General features: G+C 34.4%; 1 protein-coding gene across 2 annotated transcripts; it reads right to left on the bottom strand.

Moving 5' to 3' along the window:
* Positions 1-307: 307 nt before the first annotated feature.
* LOC136034058 (zinc finger protein OZF-like) lies at positions 308-16,755 on the bottom strand. Of its 2 annotated transcripts, XM_065715173.1 has the most exons (4): positions 16,655-16,755; positions 11,049-11,203; positions 3,396-3,566; positions 308-1,530 (listed from the first exon to the last, which is right to left on the bottom strand). In XM_065715173.1, exons 2-4 carry the CDS (start codon positions 11,089-11,091, stop codon positions 359-361), a joined length of 1,386 nt encoding a protein of 461 aa, XP_065571245.1. In that variant the 5' UTR covers positions 11,092-11,203; positions 16,655-16,755; the 3' UTR covers positions 308-358. The 2 variants fall into 2 exon arrangements, with proteins under 2 accessions (XP_065571245.1, XP_065571246.1); XM_065715174.1 differs by lacking the exon at positions 11,049-11,203 and having other exon boundaries at positions 16,655-16,750.
* Positions 16,756-18,925: the final 2,170 nt, after the last annotated feature.

Here is an 18,925-nt window from a genome sequence, read left to right as displayed (position 1 = left end):
ATTTACTCAACAATATTTACATCATACAAAATATAATCCACTAATATTTTTACCCTTCAAAGCATGTTTCAACCAATCAGCAACAAAGACACTCCAAATTTTCCTAAGAGTATTTTAGGATTATGGATTAAAGTTTATAATTTTCGTCAACTACCACAAAAAAGCAAGTTATTAAGTAAAATGAATATTAAATGTTACATAATTGAAAACACATTCAAATAAGCTTGTCAAAGAAAAAAAAATTCTGCTATCAAAAACTTTTCTGTGGACATACAATTACATACAACAGGATGCTTTTCTCTAGCACAAATTATTTAACAAATTTCAATATAAACATTACAATAAACATATAACGATATTACGCACTGGCATGCTTAAAGGCTTTTCCTTCAGTGTGACTTTTTAGATGAGAAGATAAGCCAGATCTTGAAGCAAAAAGTTTTCCACATTTCTCACATTCGAAGGATTTTTCTCCACTATGAGTTCTTTGATGATCAGATAGGTGATTTTTTCTGCGGTATGTTTTCCCACATGTACTGCATTGGAATGGTCTTTCTCCTGTATGAGTTTTTTGATGATCAGAGAGAAAAGATGACCTGTCGAATGTTTTCCCACATGTGCCACATTCGAAAGGTTTTTCTCCAGTGTGAAATCTTCGATGGATAGTTAAGCGTGATTTTGAAATAAAACATTTTTTACAAATATCACATTCGAAAGGTTTTTCTCCAGTATGAATTCTTTGATGAAGAGATAAGCCTGAATTTGAAGTAAAACCTTTGTTACATACATCACATATGAAAGGTTTATCTTCAATATGATATCTTCGATGATGAGATAAAGCAGAAGTTGAAGAAAAACATTTCTTACATGCATCACACTTGAAAGGTTTTTCTCCAGTATGAGTTCTTCGATGAATAGATAGGTGGGTTTTTTGGCGGAATGGTTGTTCACATATATCACACACAAAGGGTTTTTCACCAGTATGAGTTTTTTGATGAATAGATAAATTGGCCCTTGACTTAAGACGTTTTTTACATATATCACATTCGAAAAGCTTTTCTCTAGTATGAGTTTTTTTATGAACAAATAGGCTAGCTTTTTGGCAAAATATTTTCTCACAAATATCGCATTTGAATGGTTTTTCTCCAGTATGAATTCTTTGATGATTCAATAGGTGATGCTTTCTGTGGAATCTTTTCTCACAGATATTACATTCGAAAGGTTTTTTTCCTGCACGAGATCTTTGATGGGATAAATTGGTACCTGAAGTGAAAGGTTTCTTACAAACTTCACGCTCAATAGGTATTTTCCCAGTATGGGTATTTTGATGATTAGATATGTGGTCTTTATTGTGGAAAATTTCGCCAAAATTACCATATTCTAAAGGTTTTTCTCCTGTATGAAACTCTTTTGGCATATCATTTTTTGCGAATAAATATACATGACTTGCCATAGTACAACCTGGCATGATAGGTAATGCACAACCTTGATTGCCGACATCATTATCATAGAACGCTGCAATAGGGAGACCTAAAAAAATATGAAAAACACCAAAAAATCACTAAGCTTGTATTATTTGCCAGAACAGAATGGTAAATAACAATTGTATCTAACAGATCGTGGTAACGAACTGTAGTAAGGAGGGACCCGGCTCAATAGTAAGCGAAACTCTAAAGAATTTTGATAACAATAGTTACATCAAAAGACTCGCATTTTTAAGCTAATTCTAAATATATGTTAGCCAATTTAAGGCATTTCTCTTGTAATAATTTCAATTCTTTATTCCTTTCTTCATTTGGTAATTCACAATTCTGGTTGAAAACCAATTTACTTAAGCTTTGGTAAATTACTCGCTGTACAAAAATACCATCGATACTTTTCTAAAAACATGGCTGTACCAACATATCCATGTGCTATAACATAGTTTCTTCAAATAGGTTAACAATATTGTCTCTGTGAATTCTTTTTATTTTTGTTATAAAATAAAACGTTTTATACAAACTGACACTAAACGAAGAATTTGTCAAGGGTAGTAAAAGCAATCAAGGATTTATCTTAAGAACAAATCACTGATTTATGATAATCAGTGATTTAATCACTGATTATCATAAATCAGTGATTTAATTTAAAAATGATTTAGTTTATGTCTAATCTTCCAAAGAAACTGTTAATTCATATTTTCCAAACATCGGGAAGACAAACATTTTAGGTGGCATGTGATAGGTTAAATGTGAATTACTCCCTCTCATTACCACCAAAAATGTGTGACATAATTCTTACTGTTAAAAATAAAAGCGTTTCCTACGATCAGAAAGCTGATAGCATAAACTATACAACTTTTAAGGATAAACACGAGTCAAAACTCATAAATCTATAGCCTCCTGTAACACATGAACTATATAATATACATTGTGCAATGTACAACAGTTCTGATGGTCCTTTATCTTAATATTTATTATTATAACAATAATTTTTATAGTTAAAAATAAAGGCGTTTCCTGCGATCAGAAAGCTGATAGCATAAATTATACAACTTTTAAGGAAAAATACGAGTCAAAACTCATAAATCTATAGCCATCTATAACATAAAAAACATAAAATATGCATTATGCTATATAAAGTTTTGATAGTCCTGAATACAAACAATTTCCATCTCTGTCATTTAAATCCAAAGGCTGCATATAGCCAAAAAGGCTTTCAGAAAATTAAAAAGAAAAAATAAATAAGGTAGCCTAAGTCGCTGGTACAACCTCTTTGGGCGGGCTCCGCTTTTAATTCAATAAAAGCAAAATATTTATTGAAAAGCTCCGTTTCCATTTCATTTTAAAATCAACCTTGCAAATTGAATCCCAGATAATCAACCGTCTCCTTTAGAGACAGTTTTGCCTTTTAATTAAACTAAATTTTTTTCAGAAGCGAATAACTAAACAACAGACATGTACACTGGCATATTATTAAGGTACATTACACTGTGTTAAAAACATTTTTTTTTGAAAATTATAAACGTAACAACTGGGTAACAAAATAATTACTTTTAATGCGTATAATTAAACCCAAGGATAAATATCAAGCTTTGCACCAGATACAAAAGAAAATGTATCATATTCAAAAATTGTAAAAGAGTTCTGTGAATTCCAAAATCCAGAAAAAAATTCCAGATAAAATTGAGCTTATCGTTTTGTCCAAGGATTTAATGGGAATACAAAATTGTATATAATTAAAACTGCCGGGGACAATCATTGAGTAAATAGTTCTCTTCAAATGCAACCAGTGCACTCAGATGTAAGAAACACCTATATTTTACTCCCCGCCACTATATCAACAGAAGTTCAAGATACATCTTCACATTTTGGACACGCAAAAATACAATAAAGATAAGAACATCTAAATTATACCTTCATTCTCGTCAAACTTCGACTCCAGCTTAACATGGTCAGGATTATCATGACAATCACCAGAGGTGCCAGGAGAAACAGAAATAAAAGTCACTTCGTTCTCCATTATTAACATAGGATGTATACTTCCAAAAACAGTTTCATCCTTATTTGAGAATGTATCTTCAGCTTCTGCAAAAATCAGACTGAAAATCAAACAAAAACGCTTGCAGCCAAACAAATCGGTTAGTTATACAGGGTGGGCCAAAAGTCACTGACCCTTTTTATTTTTCAATATCTTTTTTATTTCTTAATATTTTTATTTTCTTACTATTTTTTTTTCAGATCCTGGAAATTAATTATGGAGAAATTCAGTACCGTGCAGCGTACCCAAATTGTAAAATTTTACAATCAAAATCAAGGCATTGAAATGGCTTTGAATTGAAATGGGTCAGTAACTTCTGGTCCATCCTGTAAAACATTTAAAATGCCAAACAGTTTTCATAAGTTTATATACAAAATATGAAGAGTAAAGGCTGTAGAAAATACAAAATATTACAAGGATAATGGTCAATTATTGTAAGTTCGGTCATAAAGTTAATTCATCAAGGTTGAAGCGAAAGCTAGTGCGTAGTAAAGAGCTAACCGCCTATAGTAACAATAATCTTAAAACTTATAAAAAAACGAAGTGTCTAGTCAGAAAAACATGTTATTTCAAGATGATATGTGAGCAACTATCTTGATTGACATGAGCGTTGACTGTTGACTACTATTTGAGTTATATTAATAGTGAAAAGTTTTGGTATTCAAGTTCTTTTCTTCAATCAAGATCTACACCAGATACTATTGTAAGGGCACGAAAAGGAGTTAGCCAGGGTGGTGTTCTGTCCCCAACGCTTCTTAAGATTTGAATTTCTAGTCTGCTGGCTAAGATTTCAGGTACATACCTTTCTGGTCTTGCGGATATTTCTTATCTTGCGTATGCTGAAGACTTGCTTCTGATTAGCCCGTTCTAAAAAGGGTATTTCCTAAATGGTCTCTATAGTTTCTGATGCTTGCTCTCATATTAGCCTTTCACTCAATATTACAAACAGAGGGAAGTATAATAGACGTGCGCTGGCCAAACTTTATTCTACTTTTTGTGATCATTCTGTCCTTCATACTTCATGTCTTTTCCCCTTCTTAATCATAGTAATTTAAAAAGAATTCGGATAAATTATTTCAAATTTCTTCTGTATCTTTCACCTTGGACAAAAAAAAACCGGTTCTTGTTACAAAATTTTCAGTTCCTGATATAACTTTAAAGTTGAAGATTCTACACAGAAAACTCTCCAGTACAGCTTCTGCGCGCCTATCCCCTCACAACCTTCTTATTAAGTTTTTTCGTTGATTTTGTGTGTATTTTTTTCTCTCTTTGTGTTTTTTTTTATATTTATTCTGACTCCATCGTATTTACTTTATGTATCGTGTGGTTGAAAATAAAATAAACAAACAAATAAAGTTTGTAAAGAAAAGATTTATGGGAATTTGAAAAAAGAGCTTGAGAACCCAACCAATTAGCACTGAACGAGAATGGGAAGAGAACCATCGGAATCATAGCTGTCATACAAGAAGTCCTATTAATAATATTAGCCTACATAAAGATCTTATTAACAAATCCCATTTGCAAAATTTTACAACTCTTAACGGGATGTTTATGTTCCGTCTTGGGTTATTCCTCTACCAGCAACCTCAACAGACAACAATTGACAGAATTGTCGGATGTTTATATTCTTTCTTGAGTTATTCTTATTCCAGCAGCCTCAGCAGGCGATGATTGACCGAATTGTCGGATGTTTATATTCTGTCTTGAGTTATTCCTCTCCCAGCAGCCTCAGCTGGCGATAATTGACCGAATTGTCGGATGTTTATATTCTGTTTATTCATCTCCCAGCAGCCTCAGCAGACGATAATTGACCGAATTTTTGGATGTTTATATTCTGTCTTGAGTTATTCCTCTCCCAGCAGCCTCAGCAGGCGATAATTGACCAAATTGTCGGATGTTTATTTTCTGTTTATTCCTCTCCCAGCAGCCTCAGCATACGATAATTGACTGAATTGTCGGATGTTTATATTCCGTCTTGAGTTATTCTTCTCCAGCAGCCTCAGCAGACGATAATTGAACGAATTGTAGGATGTTTATATTCTGTCTTGAGTTATTCCTCTCCCAGCAGCCTCAGCAGACGAAAATTGGACGAATTGTCGGATGTTTATATTCTGTCTAGAGTTATTCGTCTCCCACCAGCCTCGGCAGACGATAATTGACCGAATTGTCGGATGTTTATATTCTGTCTTGAGTTATTCCTCTCCCAGCAGCCTCAGCAGACGATAATTGACCGAATTGTCGGATGTTTATATCTGGCTTGAGTTATTCCTCTCCCAGCAGCCTCAGCAGACGATAATTGACCCCATTGTCCGATGTTTATATTCTGTCTTGAGTTATTAATTTGAAGTTATCATCCGTCAAAATAGTATCCCAGTTATCGCAGTTACAGAAATGTGGAATCTTGATAGGTTGTCAGGTCATAAGGCAGGCTACGAAATTTTCCTGAGCACACGTGCTTTCGAAAAATAGAGTAAGAATCTTCTGTTTTTTTTCCACGCTAAAGGCGTTTGAAACATTACAGGGGTGTTGAAATGGACAATAAAAACTTTGCTTTCAGCCCCATATTGCTCAATGGTGTGGTTCAAAAAAATTCCTTTTATCATCAAGCATTCCGTAATTAGAGCAAAATCCAATACCGTGCTAAAACTTCCGCTTGATTTTTGTTCATATTTAGGGATTTTAGAGCAGGATTCTTTTTTTAAGGAGCTGGACTCCTTTAATATACTAATCGAATAATTATTCTGGTAAAGGTTTTTGATGATATTGAATGAAAAAATCAACAAAAAGTAAGGAGCAACATTAAAAATTCAGCTTGATCATTTTTAAAATTTTGGGACAAATTTAGCGGCATAGTAATCTTAGAGATTCAATCAGATTTTTGACAATTTTCTGGAATTTAAAATATTCACTGAATAATTTATCGAAATAAAAGCTTTAGATGATATCAAATAAAAAAATCTACATAAAATAGGGAGCAACATTAAAAGTTCAGCTTGATCATTGTTAAATTTGTGGGACAAATTTAGACACAGTAGCTTTAGGGATCCAATCAAATTTTTAACAATTTTTAGGAATTTTATCTTGTTGTTGATTGTTTCCTTTTTTGGAAAATGTATAAGCTTTTGCTCTCTGCAAATTTGTAATAGTTATTTTAAAGCAGGTTTCTTTTTTTTAAGGAGCCGGACTCCTTTAATATACTCATTGAAAAGTGTATTTAATAAAAGTTTTAGATGATATAAGGAAAAATCTACAGAAAATATGAAGCAACATTAAAAATTCACTCTTGATCATTGTTAAAAATTTAAGACAAATTTAGCTGCATAGTAATAAAATTCAATCAAACTTTTGACAATTTTTAGGAATTTTAACTGGTTGCTCAATGTTTCATTATTTAGCAATATATAATCTTTTGCTCTCGTAAAATTGTTGCATATATTCTAGAGCACGATTCTTCATTATCTAATAAAGATTTTATATGAAATGAAATAAATATCATTAAAAATTCAGCTTGATCACTATTAAATTTTGGGACAAATTTAGCCGCATACTAATTTTAGAGATTCAGTAAAAAAAAATTACGATGTTTAGGAATTTCATCTTGTTGTTGATTGTTTCCTTATTTGGAAATTTATAAGCTTTTACTCTCTGCAAATTTGTTACATTTATTTTAAAGCAGCATTCTTTTGTTAAGGAACCAGGCTCCTTTAATATACTCATTGAATAGTTTATTTAATAAACGTTTTAAATGATTTTAAATGTACAAAAAAAATCTAAAGAAAATAAGGAAAAAAAACTAAAGATTTAGCTTGATTATTGTTAACATTTTGGGAGAAATTTCCTTATTTGGAAATTTCCTTATTTCCTTATCTTAGAGACTCAATGAAATTTTTGACAATTTTTAGGAATTTACCTTGTTGTTGATTGTTTCCTTATTTGGAAATTTACAAGCTTTTGCTCTCTGCAAATGTGTTACATTTATTTTAAAGCAGCATTCTTTTCTTAAGGAGCCGGACTCCTTTAATATACTAATTAAATTATTTATCTAATAAAAGTTTTTGATGATATTATGTAAAAAAAAATTTACAAAACGTAAGGAGTAACATTAAAATTCAGCTTAATCACTGTAATAATTTTGGGACAAATTTAACCGCGTAGTAATCTAAGAGATTAAATCAAATTTTTGACAATTTTTAGGAATTTTATCTTTTTGGTGATTTTTCCCTTTTGACCACTTTATAAGCTTTTGCTCTCTGCAACATTGTTACATTTATTTTAGAGAAAGATTTTTTTTAAGGAGCCGGACTCCTTTAATATACGAATCGAATAGTTTATCTAATAAAAATTTTGATGATAAAAAATCAAAAAAATCTGCAAAATTTAAGGAGCAACATTAAAAAATCAGCTTGATCATTGATCAATTTGGGACAAATTTAAAGATTCTATCAAATTTTTGACCAATTTTAGGAATTTTATCAAGTTGTTGATTGTTTCTTTTTTTGACAATTTATAAGCTTTTACTCTCTGCAAATTTGCTATATTTGCTTTAGAGTAGGATTCTTTTTTTTAAGGAGCCGGGCTCCTTTAATATGAACTCCCTTTGAATAGTTTATCTGATAAACATGTCAGAAGATGGTAAATAAAAAAAACAAGTTTTTTCTACTGAAAGTAAGGAGCAATATTAAAACTTGTAACGAACTAAATTACTCTGTATATTAGTTTAGTGATTATTCCGTAAATGGGTTTCCCCCTCCTATACACGCTTCTATTCAAGATAATTTTTTGTAGTACTTATAAGGAATTAGACCAATTTTAAATGTTTTATATGTTTCAAAATAGTTTTGAATTAAAATGGAATAGTTATGGGTATCAAGCCATGGCTAATTGTAGAAAAGGCCAAGATAGGTAGTCCAATTGAGTGAGAAGCAAACCTGGTATTAATCCCCCCCCCCCTTATTAGGATTGTATAAAAATGTTGTTAGTTCATTTCTTAATATATATGCCTAATTTATTATTCATCCATGCGTCATTGGTAGGGCAGTAGAACCAAGGTAGATAGTCAAAGAGCTAAGATAGTGATAGAACCTATAGTTTTCCAAGTGCTTGGTTAATTTGGCACGGCTAAACGGCGGGAGTAAGTGTGCCTCTCTTATTAAACCAATATTTGATTGTTATCTTTTATCAAGTCACGCCTGCCTCAGACAGTCTCAAGAGGGCTGACCAAGAATTTAAAATTGACATAGGATCATTAGATTGCCTGAAATGAGAGGTAAACAAGGGACGACTGCCTATGGTCTTAGGCACATTGAACGAAGAATTTAGAATTGACACAGGACTGTTAACTTGCCTAAAATGAGAGGCAAACAAATGTCTAAAGTCAAAATGGGGTCATTCTGCAATGAGTTTCAGGTAAGGCAATTGATTCAATTTATAAACTTATTCATTTTTACAGATAAAAAAGTTAATTTAATGTTAGTTGAACAACAAGTTGATTGAAATTACAAAGGGGATAGCCGTCCAAAGCCTACAAGGGCATCCTATCTGTCTCGAATGTTATGCAAGTGAACCCAATTATAAGCCAAGACAGTTGGGCTAACAAAAACTGAACTGTCTGTGCTTGTGTCTTGGATTTGACTGTCTAGACTTTTTCACAAGCTCAGGTAGTTTTACCAACAAAATGCCCAGATAGTCAGTAAAATGGTATTACCCCAGACTAGGCAGCCAAGGAAAAAAAAAATCTTCATTAATTAAAATTAAAAATTTGCAACCGAAACCCCTGCCGATAATCCACAGACCTTATATGAGGGGATCACTATAGATGAAAAATAGTGAAAAATGAAATTAACAATGATCAAGCTGAAGTTTTAATGTTGCTCCTTGCTTTTTGTAGATTTTTCTTTATTTCATATCATATAAAACTGTGATTAGATAAACTATTCGATTAGAATATTCAAGGAATCCGGCTCCTTAAAACTTTAAACGTGCTAAATTACGAAATATTTTTTTAGTGCTTAGAAAAATTTCTTATTCTAACTAAACAGCTTTTATATTTCAGGAATCATTCTTAAAGAATTAGACCAACAAGTGAAACTTTAGTCGTAAAGAGCGAGTATTAAGGAGAGGGCAACCCTGTATTTTTTTTTTTTTTCATTTTTCAAACAATCTCCACAAATCCACCCCCCTAGTAAGTTCTCTCTTGGGAAATTACCCCGGATAATTCCGTCCTTACTGTGAATTCTCCCCCCCCCCCCTCAGAATATTTCTTGCCGCTTATGCAATCTGAAAAATATTCCTTAGCATATTTCATTAAAAAAGAAATTATTTAATTTTTCATCTTTTTTCAGGTCATGGCAGAACCCCCCCATTCCCCAAAGTAGAAATAATTTCCAAGAACCACCTTCCTCCAAAAGAAATTTTCTCTCATGGAGAACTTCTCCTGGTGATAATTCTCCCATGAAGAATTTCCCCAGAGAATTCCAACTCTGCTGAAAATCTCCCCTTGACAATTCCACCAGAGCATCTCCATGCATAAAATGGGGTCACTAACAACGCAGTAATACAAATAAACAATTTTTGTATATGAATTTTAGCAAATTCCAGGAAATTTTCCATCCATCCCCATAAAATCTCCCCCGCCCTGAAAAACGTCTGTAGACTTCCCAATAACAAATACTATTGTAAACAATGGGCAAATATCACAACTTGAGGCCCTTCCTCTGGTGGCTATGAGGGGTCTAGTCACCCCCAAAGACAAAGTTGTTGGACCTTCAAACTTTACTGAACAAAATGAGTATCTCAAAATTTTGATGTGGATAACTTTGCAGAAAAAAAATTCGTGGGGGGAAGAAACTTGCCCTCCAATTTTTTAGCCACTATAACTTCTAATTTCTGTTCAAATGAACCCTCTCTCAACCTTCTAGGGCCATTGATTTGATACCAGCCCTGAAAGAACAAAGCAAAATAAGTAAACATGCATCCATGACCTATCTTGTGACAGAAAACAAAAAATTCTACATTTTAAAGATATGAGCTTGCATAATATAATAGAGTATAATGCATAATAAGTATAATAGAGAGAGTGTATAAGTATAACAGAAGGATTTATATAAATAGATAGGATATGAGAGTAAAATAAATTAAAGGTAGGAGAGTAAAGTTCCTTGATATTCCTTGATTGGATAGTACAATTTTCACTTTTGGGGGATTTTTTCCATCTTTTTAAAAATCACAAAAGGTTTCACAAATTTTGATTGACACAAGGTTTATTGATGAAAACTGAAGTACTAGACATCCATTCAAACATTAATTCTTAAAAAAAACTAATTACTTATTTGGATAGTAACCATTTATCAAATCGCTTTAAAGCACTAAGAAAATAAAGTAAATCAACAATAGTTAGGTTGTACAGTTCATTTAATTTTGAAGTTAAAGTAGCAGAAATATGTGGGGAATGGTATCAAATCTCTTAATTTTTAAACAAAAGTAGCCCAAATAAGCAGCAAACTGGTTCAACCCCCTATATTACCAATTACCTTGCTTAACAGCACTGATGTCAGACAGCATGGGTGTTTCCATAGTTGACCAATTGAGTCAAATACACAGTCAGTCTCCCTTGACTGTTCCTACTGGTAAAACAATCACAGTCCTTCTCTTTTGACTCTTCCCAGTGGTTAGAAATCTCAAAAATCTAAATGATTAATGAATTACTATATGGTATTAAATGACAAGATTATATGTTACTGTATTTACCATCATTACATGGTATCATATCTTCAACAGAGATAAAAGAGTACAAAACCTAGAAAATAGTTGGAAGATACAAGCATAAAAAGGATAGAATGTAAGAACATTCAAGACCAATTTATTTACAATGTTATTTCAACAGTAACTACTGGCAATAAAAATAATTCTATTGTAAATAGACTGGATTTTTTCAACCCAAGATCAACCTGTTGTAAATCTTCGATTCCTATACAAATTTTACAACAAAAAAATAAAAAAGACAAAAGGAAAAAAAAATGAACAGATAACATACTAGTATATAGTACTTATTACTTGCTATTTACAGCACTTTTCACTTATTACAAAAATTCATCTATTTAGCAGATCCTATTGCACCAACATGTTTTTAGAAGTCACTTGGCTGTATTTAGAACATTTTGGCAAAGTGTTTGCCCCTTACAAGCAAGCCAGACTAAGCCCCAAAAACTTGAAAGCTTTCAACTTGATAAGTGCTGGTAGGGTAGGGAGACAAGCCTTTCTCTGTTGGAAAAGGAAAGACTATACATTGGTAGCAGAGCTGCTATATATTTGCCCTGCTTTGTGTTTGGGTTTTTACCCATTTTTAACTGTTATTTGATAACTTGAATAAATCATGCCCAGAAATTATGGAAAATCACTGTATATATCTTACCTTAAATTGCAGCTTGGAGCAATAAAGGATTTTTCCTTGTAGAAACTCCAGAGTTGCTAACACATGACACATAGTTGAATACATGCACTTGACTAGTGGTTTGATGTTGCTGATTCGAGTGCTTCCCAAATATACTTCCATTCTTTTTTTGACCATTCGTTGTCAAGATGGTTCTTAAAGCTGTCTGTGGTTTGGGCAGCAATGGTATCTGGCAGTAATTTGTTCCAGAGGTTGCAACACGGTTGGTAAGAAAATGGGCACGTCGCCGCTTTGGGGAGAAATGCCTGGATAACTTCAAGTTATGTCCCCTTGTACAAGAATCCTGAGACGCCAAAGGAAGAAGACCAGGAACTGCCATTGAATTAATAAGTTTATGAACCAGAATGGCATCACCCCGTCTTCTTCTATAAACCAGAGTTGGGAGTTTCAGCTTGCATAGCCTTGTAGGGTAATGGAGCTCATGCAGTCCACTCACCACCTTAGTGGCTCTTCTCTGGACATCTTCAAGAATTTTAACATCTTTTTTTAAAAAGGGGGATGCAAGGACCATGCCTATCTCAAGCCTCAGCTGAACAAGTCCTTTATACAAAAGGCTCAGAATTTTAGGAGAATGGGAGGAAATTGTTCTTTTTATGAGCCCTAGTGATGAGCTAGCTGATGCTGCTGCCTTCTTTGCATGAGTGCTAAATTTAAGATCATTATCAAAAATTACTCCTAGGTCACGTTCTTCCAACACTGGAGAAAGGAGATGACCGTAAAGAGAGTAAGTTGTATTGATATTCTTGTGCCCAAAGTGTAAAACATGACATTTTGACACATTGAAAGTGAGTAGCCAAGATTTCGCCCACACGCTAAGGAGATCAAGGTCATTTTGAAGTTGGGAAGTATCTTCAAGACTGCTAGCTGGACCAATTACCTTGGAATCACCAGCATATAATGTCATCCTGCTTTTAAGCCCTAGAGGAGCATCATTTATGGAAATATTGAACATGGTGGGGCCAAGAACACTACCCTGTGGAACCCCACTGATAACATTCTGAGAGGAGTATAGAATAGGATTGCCATCTGCATCAAACAGTCTTACATGCTGAACACAATTCCTCAAGAAATCCAGAATCCATTTAAGAATTTTTTCCTCCAAACCAATAGATTGTAGCTTAAGTTCAAGTCTCCTATGACAAACTTTGTTGAATGCTTTTGAAAAATCAAGGAGGATCATGTCAACAGGGATTCCCAACTCCAGTAGTTTTGTAATATAGTCATATGACTCAAGCATATTAGTGTCAACTGATCTGTTGCATTGGAAACCATGTTGAGAGCTGTTCAGAAGATTATTCCAATCAAGATGCTCAATAACTGTTTTGGTGACAATACATTCAAGAAGCTTAACAACAACAGAGGTAATACTAATAGGCCGGCAATTTTCCACAGAATCTTTCCTTCCCTTTTTGTGAATGGGGGTAATATATGCCACTTTCCACTCAGCAGGAAGCTTTGAGCTATCAAGAGATAGTCTAATGAGCTTTGAAAGTGGGTATACTATTTCTGTTCTGCACTCATGCAAGAGACCGGGGTGGAGGCCATGTGGCCCTGCAGATTCATTTACATCCAACAAACCCCAGAACCACTACCCCAGAACCACTTTTGTGAATTTTAGGCTAAGCTTGATTGAAACCTATTGATGTATAAAACATTATTCTATCCCAGCAGAAAATTGACTAATTGAATGAGAGAAACTCTAAAATTGGCTGGCTATCTGAAAAAATAAAAAGAGGGACTCAGCTTGGTATGAACCCCATTACTCTCAGAAGCAAATCGAGTGCTCTGGCATTAAGCTGGGACAGCCCAGGTATTTTCAAAACCATAAAATTCTAACATCAGAAATTTTTATAAAGTAGAATTGTCATTACCTCTTGCACCACACCTAATTGTCCAATGAATAAACAATGAATAATGAACAATTGAATAAACAACAGCACAGAATGAATAAACATTCACTGAATATTAGGTTAAACAATAAATCAGGCAATAGGCCCAGAATTAGAGAAAAAGTCACACATCAAAACAAAGTAAAAATCTTAAAAAAAAACCCAATAAAACAAGTAAATTAATAAACAAATTTAAAAGTAATTAATAAAACCACAAAGAGATAAACACCAATAAAAAAGAAAGAACTGGTGAGGATAGTAAAGAAGGAAACTATTGGAATGTTTGAATAATTACTTCAGTCATGTATAGGTTAGTAATAAAAAAAAAAATTAGGATGTGGTGGTAAACTAAAACAAATGCTTTAAATTATGAACATGGTATGAGGCCAAACAACAGTTCTTCAGGTCAAAAAAACCTAGCACCTGAAAGCAAAACTTGCAATTTTAATTTTTTTCAATAGTTCTTTCATCTGAAATACTTTATGAAAGAGTAACCATAAGCATTTCTGTTGCTATACAAAAAGCACCCATAAAGTTTGATAGCTATGTTTTCATCAGGTGAATCCTGATATTTAAACAACAAAAATCTCTTATCTGTTTTGTATTTTCAGTGAAGATTCAAGAGAGTCAACTATATTTTGACAGGGCCTGTTGCTATCTGTCAAAAATTTCAACAAGGTTACTACAAGATATCTGGAGCACCTTTTGTGTCAAAACAGGAAACTGACTAAAGAGAATGTTCTTGTTTCATCTAGATGTCCTGGATATAGTGAGCACATATCCCACCATCAAAATTTAATAATGGCTTCAAGAGAAGGTGCTCCAAGTCAGAGCTAAGTAGAGTTATCATGTTTTGTGGGAAAAGTTCAATCAAATCATTGGTATCTTTACCATATACTTTTTCTTTAGCAAGATCAAAAGTGAATACATCACTTAATGTCTTTTTATATGCTCTATCCAAATATAATAGTTGTTCCTGAAGTTTATTTTCATCCCTAAATGGGGCATCAAAAAGGTAACTTGTTACCTGGCCTAGTACTTTTCACACTAAAATGTAAAATTAAAAATAGGTTAAAAACTAATAGGTTAAAAAAACTCAGTGATGTTTGTAAACAAACCCATGTGCATACTTAATTTTGAACCACTGGATATTTGCCCCTAATTTGTGAGATGAAGCCATTTATCCTTATTATTTTGTGTTTTAATAAATTCTGTGGTACCCTAAGTAACATTTGGTAAAATTCTGGTTAATTGACTTATTGCTATCTCAGAAAGGGTTTAGGTTAGGAAAATGAAACTTTCAGGGATGAATTTATAGACTAAAGGATGTCCCAGGAAGGTATTCTGAAGCAACTACCTCTACTCCTTCTCCCTCTAGAGGGTCCTGACCTTTAATGACCTCTAAAAATATGTGTGTTATAAAAGTGAAACCTTGCAAAATAGATCTTCTGCTTAATTGAAGCACAACAAAATTGTTTCAGCTTCATAAATTTGCTCAATTCTATTTTATAAGGTTTTAAAGATATGCAAATACATTTCCTAAATTTCAAAAAAACATTAATATGGCTCAAAATTCTACTCAAATAACAGGAACTGCATTTTCAGAACTAAAGGCAGAGAAAAGGCAACTAGTAACTGAAAATTAAGGTAAAATGTTGTTTTGTCCAAATTTCAATAGGTATAGACCTGTCATGTAGGCAAGTTTCAGGGCCCTCTGGAGGGAGAAGGAGTGGGGGCGGGTACTTTAAAATACCTTCCCTGGACATACTTTAACCTGTAGACCCATACCTAAAAGTTCCATTTTCCTAACCTAAACCCTTTTTGAGATAGTAAGAAGTCAATTAACTAGAATTTTACCTAACATTTTAATGGCCAGTAAAATTCTAGTTAATTGACTTCTTGCTATCTGAGAAAGGGTTTAGGTTAGGAAAATGAAACTTTCAGGGATGAATCTACAGACAAAAGTATGTCTTGGGAAGGTATTTGAAGCAACTACCTCTACTCCTTCTCCCTCTAGATTGCCCTGACCTTTGATGACCTTTAAAAATATGTGTGTTATAAAAGTGAAACCTTGCAAAATAGATCTTCTGCTTAATTCAAGTACAACAAAATTGTTTTCAGCTTCATAACTTTGCTCAATTCAGTTTTATAAGGTTTTAAAGATATGCAAATACACTTCCTAGATTTTGAAAAAAACGTTGATATGGCTCAAAATTCTACTCAAATAACAGGAATTGCATTTTCAGAACTAGGCCTAAAGGTAGAAAAAAGCAACTAGTAACTGAAAATTAAGGTAAAATGTTGTTTTGTCAAAATTTCAATAGGTATAGACCTGTCATGTAGGCAAATTTCAGGGCCCTCTAGAGGGAGAAGGAGTGGAGGTGGGTACTTCAAAACACCTTCCCTGGACATACTTTAGCCCATACACCCATCCCTGAAAGTTTCATTTTCCTAACCTAAACCCTTTCCAAGATAACAAGATGTCAATTAACTATAATTTTACCTAATGGGCTAATCATAGTGATAACCAAAGATCCTAATAGCCTATATTAGCCTGTATTTCCTGTTACGCTACAATGAAATAATATTCTTCTGGATTTTTGTATTTCTGACGTATTAATGATCGATATTTGCTGTGGGTGTTGATGTATACTGTTATTAGTGAATAAAGTAAGTGGCATGAAATAATATTTTCCCAAAATTTACAGGAGACTGAGAACATTTATCAGTGTTTAAAAGTGGCTGAATTGACAAACAAAAAAGTGCTTAATCTGAATAATCGTAACACTGTATTGACCTGTTGATGTATAGCTGCTACAAGTAGCCACAAAGTTACACTCTTATTTGAGCATGTGCACTGGGTCTCTGAATCCACGTTTGTTTTCAATTTTGAATTAGTCGCGAGTCACGATTTTGAACTTAAGAAAATCCTTATCTCAGAATTCAAAAAATTCTCTGGAAGATAGCAGAACCGTACTGTGCAGCAAAACATAAGATGATATCACCACGGAAAGGCGGAGAGGACATTTGTGCCTCCTGCAAGGTAGCACTAACGCCACAATCTGCCGACATGAATTGGAATCATTGTTCGAAGTGGTTGCGCATTCAGTGTATCGAGATGCCAATGACCAAATACAAGCTTATCAACACCCTAAGTGATGAGTTATATGCGAAGTTTACTACCGCACGTAAGAAACTGCGCCAACTGACTAAGCAATTGCACCTGGACTTTGAGTCCAAACTCGCAGATGACTGCAAAAACAACCCCAAGAAATTCTGGAACTAAGTCTCAAGCAAAGATCATAACCGCTGCAACATCAAACGTCTGATGAGGGAAGACAATAGTGAAGCAACCGATCAAAGAGAAATCGCAGAGCTGCTCAACCAACAGTTTGCTCCGTCTTTACAGCTGAATCAAATGGCCAACTACCACCAGTGCCTTTATCCAACACCACTAGTCAAATGAACGAAATAATCATAGACGAAGCTGCCGTACTAAAGCGACTTTCAAACCTTGATGCCAACAAATCTACTGGACCAGACAACATCCATCCGAGGCTACTGAGAGAAGTCCCAAGCATCATCACTGCACCCTTTACAAACATCTTCCAATCTTCGCTTAACTCCGGCACTATTCCATCTGGTTGGAAAGAGGCACATGTGGCCCCCATTTTCAAGAAAGGGGACAAAGCCAGAACAAAGAATTACAGACCAATCGGTCTAACGTCCGTCGTTGCTAAGCTTTTTGAGATAATCGTGAATGATGCGATCCATGACCATCTTACAACCCACATGATGCCTTCTAATAACCAACGTGGATCCTATCGCAATAAGTGGATAGAAACCAATCTATTTGAAACATATAATATCATCACCAAGCTCTTCGACGCTGGTATACCTGTTAACCTGATTCTCCTTGATCTAGCCAAAGCGTTTGACAAGGTCCCTCACAGAAGGCTTTACATAAAACTTCCCTCTGCAGGCCTGAACCAGATGACGGTTGATTGGCTCATGTGTTTTCTCACTAAACGCACACAAAGGGTCAGACTGTTTGGATCAGGTACTCAGAAGATATACTTCAAACCTTGTGATATCATCAGTGGTGTCCCAAAAGGTACACTCCTTGGCCCAACCCTCTTCTTGATTTACATCAATGATTTAGTCACCAGGGCCAGCAACAGTATCACACTATTTGCCGATGATTCTAAGCTTTTCGGTCCAGCACACAGCGCAAACCTCCAAGCCGATCTTGACCATATCAAAGAGTGGGCTGAAGAGTGGCTACTGTCATTCAACATCAGCAAATGCTGCGTCTTGCACTTTGGACCAAAGAATGAAAACGTAGTTTACTCAATGTGGGATCCTGAGAAGCAAACAAGGATTGATCTTCAAATCCACAATGAAGAAAGGGACTTAGGTGTATTCGTTGGTAATCAGCTCAAGTTCCACTCCCACATAAGGAATGTGGTTTCTAAATCTAATACAGGACTTGGCCTACTCAAGAGATCTATTACAAGCAGATCACCCAAAGTCTTTCATAGACTTTATAAGGTCATCATAAGACTGAACCTTGACTTCGGAAACTGCATAGCTGCTCCCCAGTATAAAGACGACACACTGCTTCATTAGGGCGTGCAGAGGCCTGCCACCAAGGTTAAAAATGGGCTGAAAGACCTCCCCTACGATTACTCAAATTATCCACTCTGGTGTACCGCCACAGACGAGGTGACATGCTGCTTACCCATAAACTCTCTAATGACACATCTACTCTCATCAACCTAAATATGTCCTACCAATCCCATGCAAGAGGCCATTCAAAGAAACTTCGTAAATGCCATGTGAACACTAGAATGAGTCAAAACTTCTTCTCCGAAAGAATTGTCAACGACTGAAATTCCCTCTCCGAGTCTACAGTGTCAGCAACCTCAATTATAACTTTCAAGAAGTCACCGGATAGCGAGTGGTCATGCAGGAACTGGAAATACTGCTGGCAATATCCAGATCAGTAACAGATGTCAATCATCACCACTTACATAGCAACACAGATCCATTGGACCTTATCGCTCTG

This window comes from Artemia franciscana, chromosome 12 (assembly GCF_032884065.1).
Source record: "Artemia franciscana chromosome 12, ASM3288406v1, whole genome shotgun sequence".
Taxonomy (NCBI): domain Eukaryota; kingdom Metazoa; phylum Arthropoda; class Branchiopoda; order Anostraca; family Artemiidae; genus Artemia; species Artemia franciscana.
This window is presented reverse-complemented; position numbering and strand designations above follow the sequence as displayed.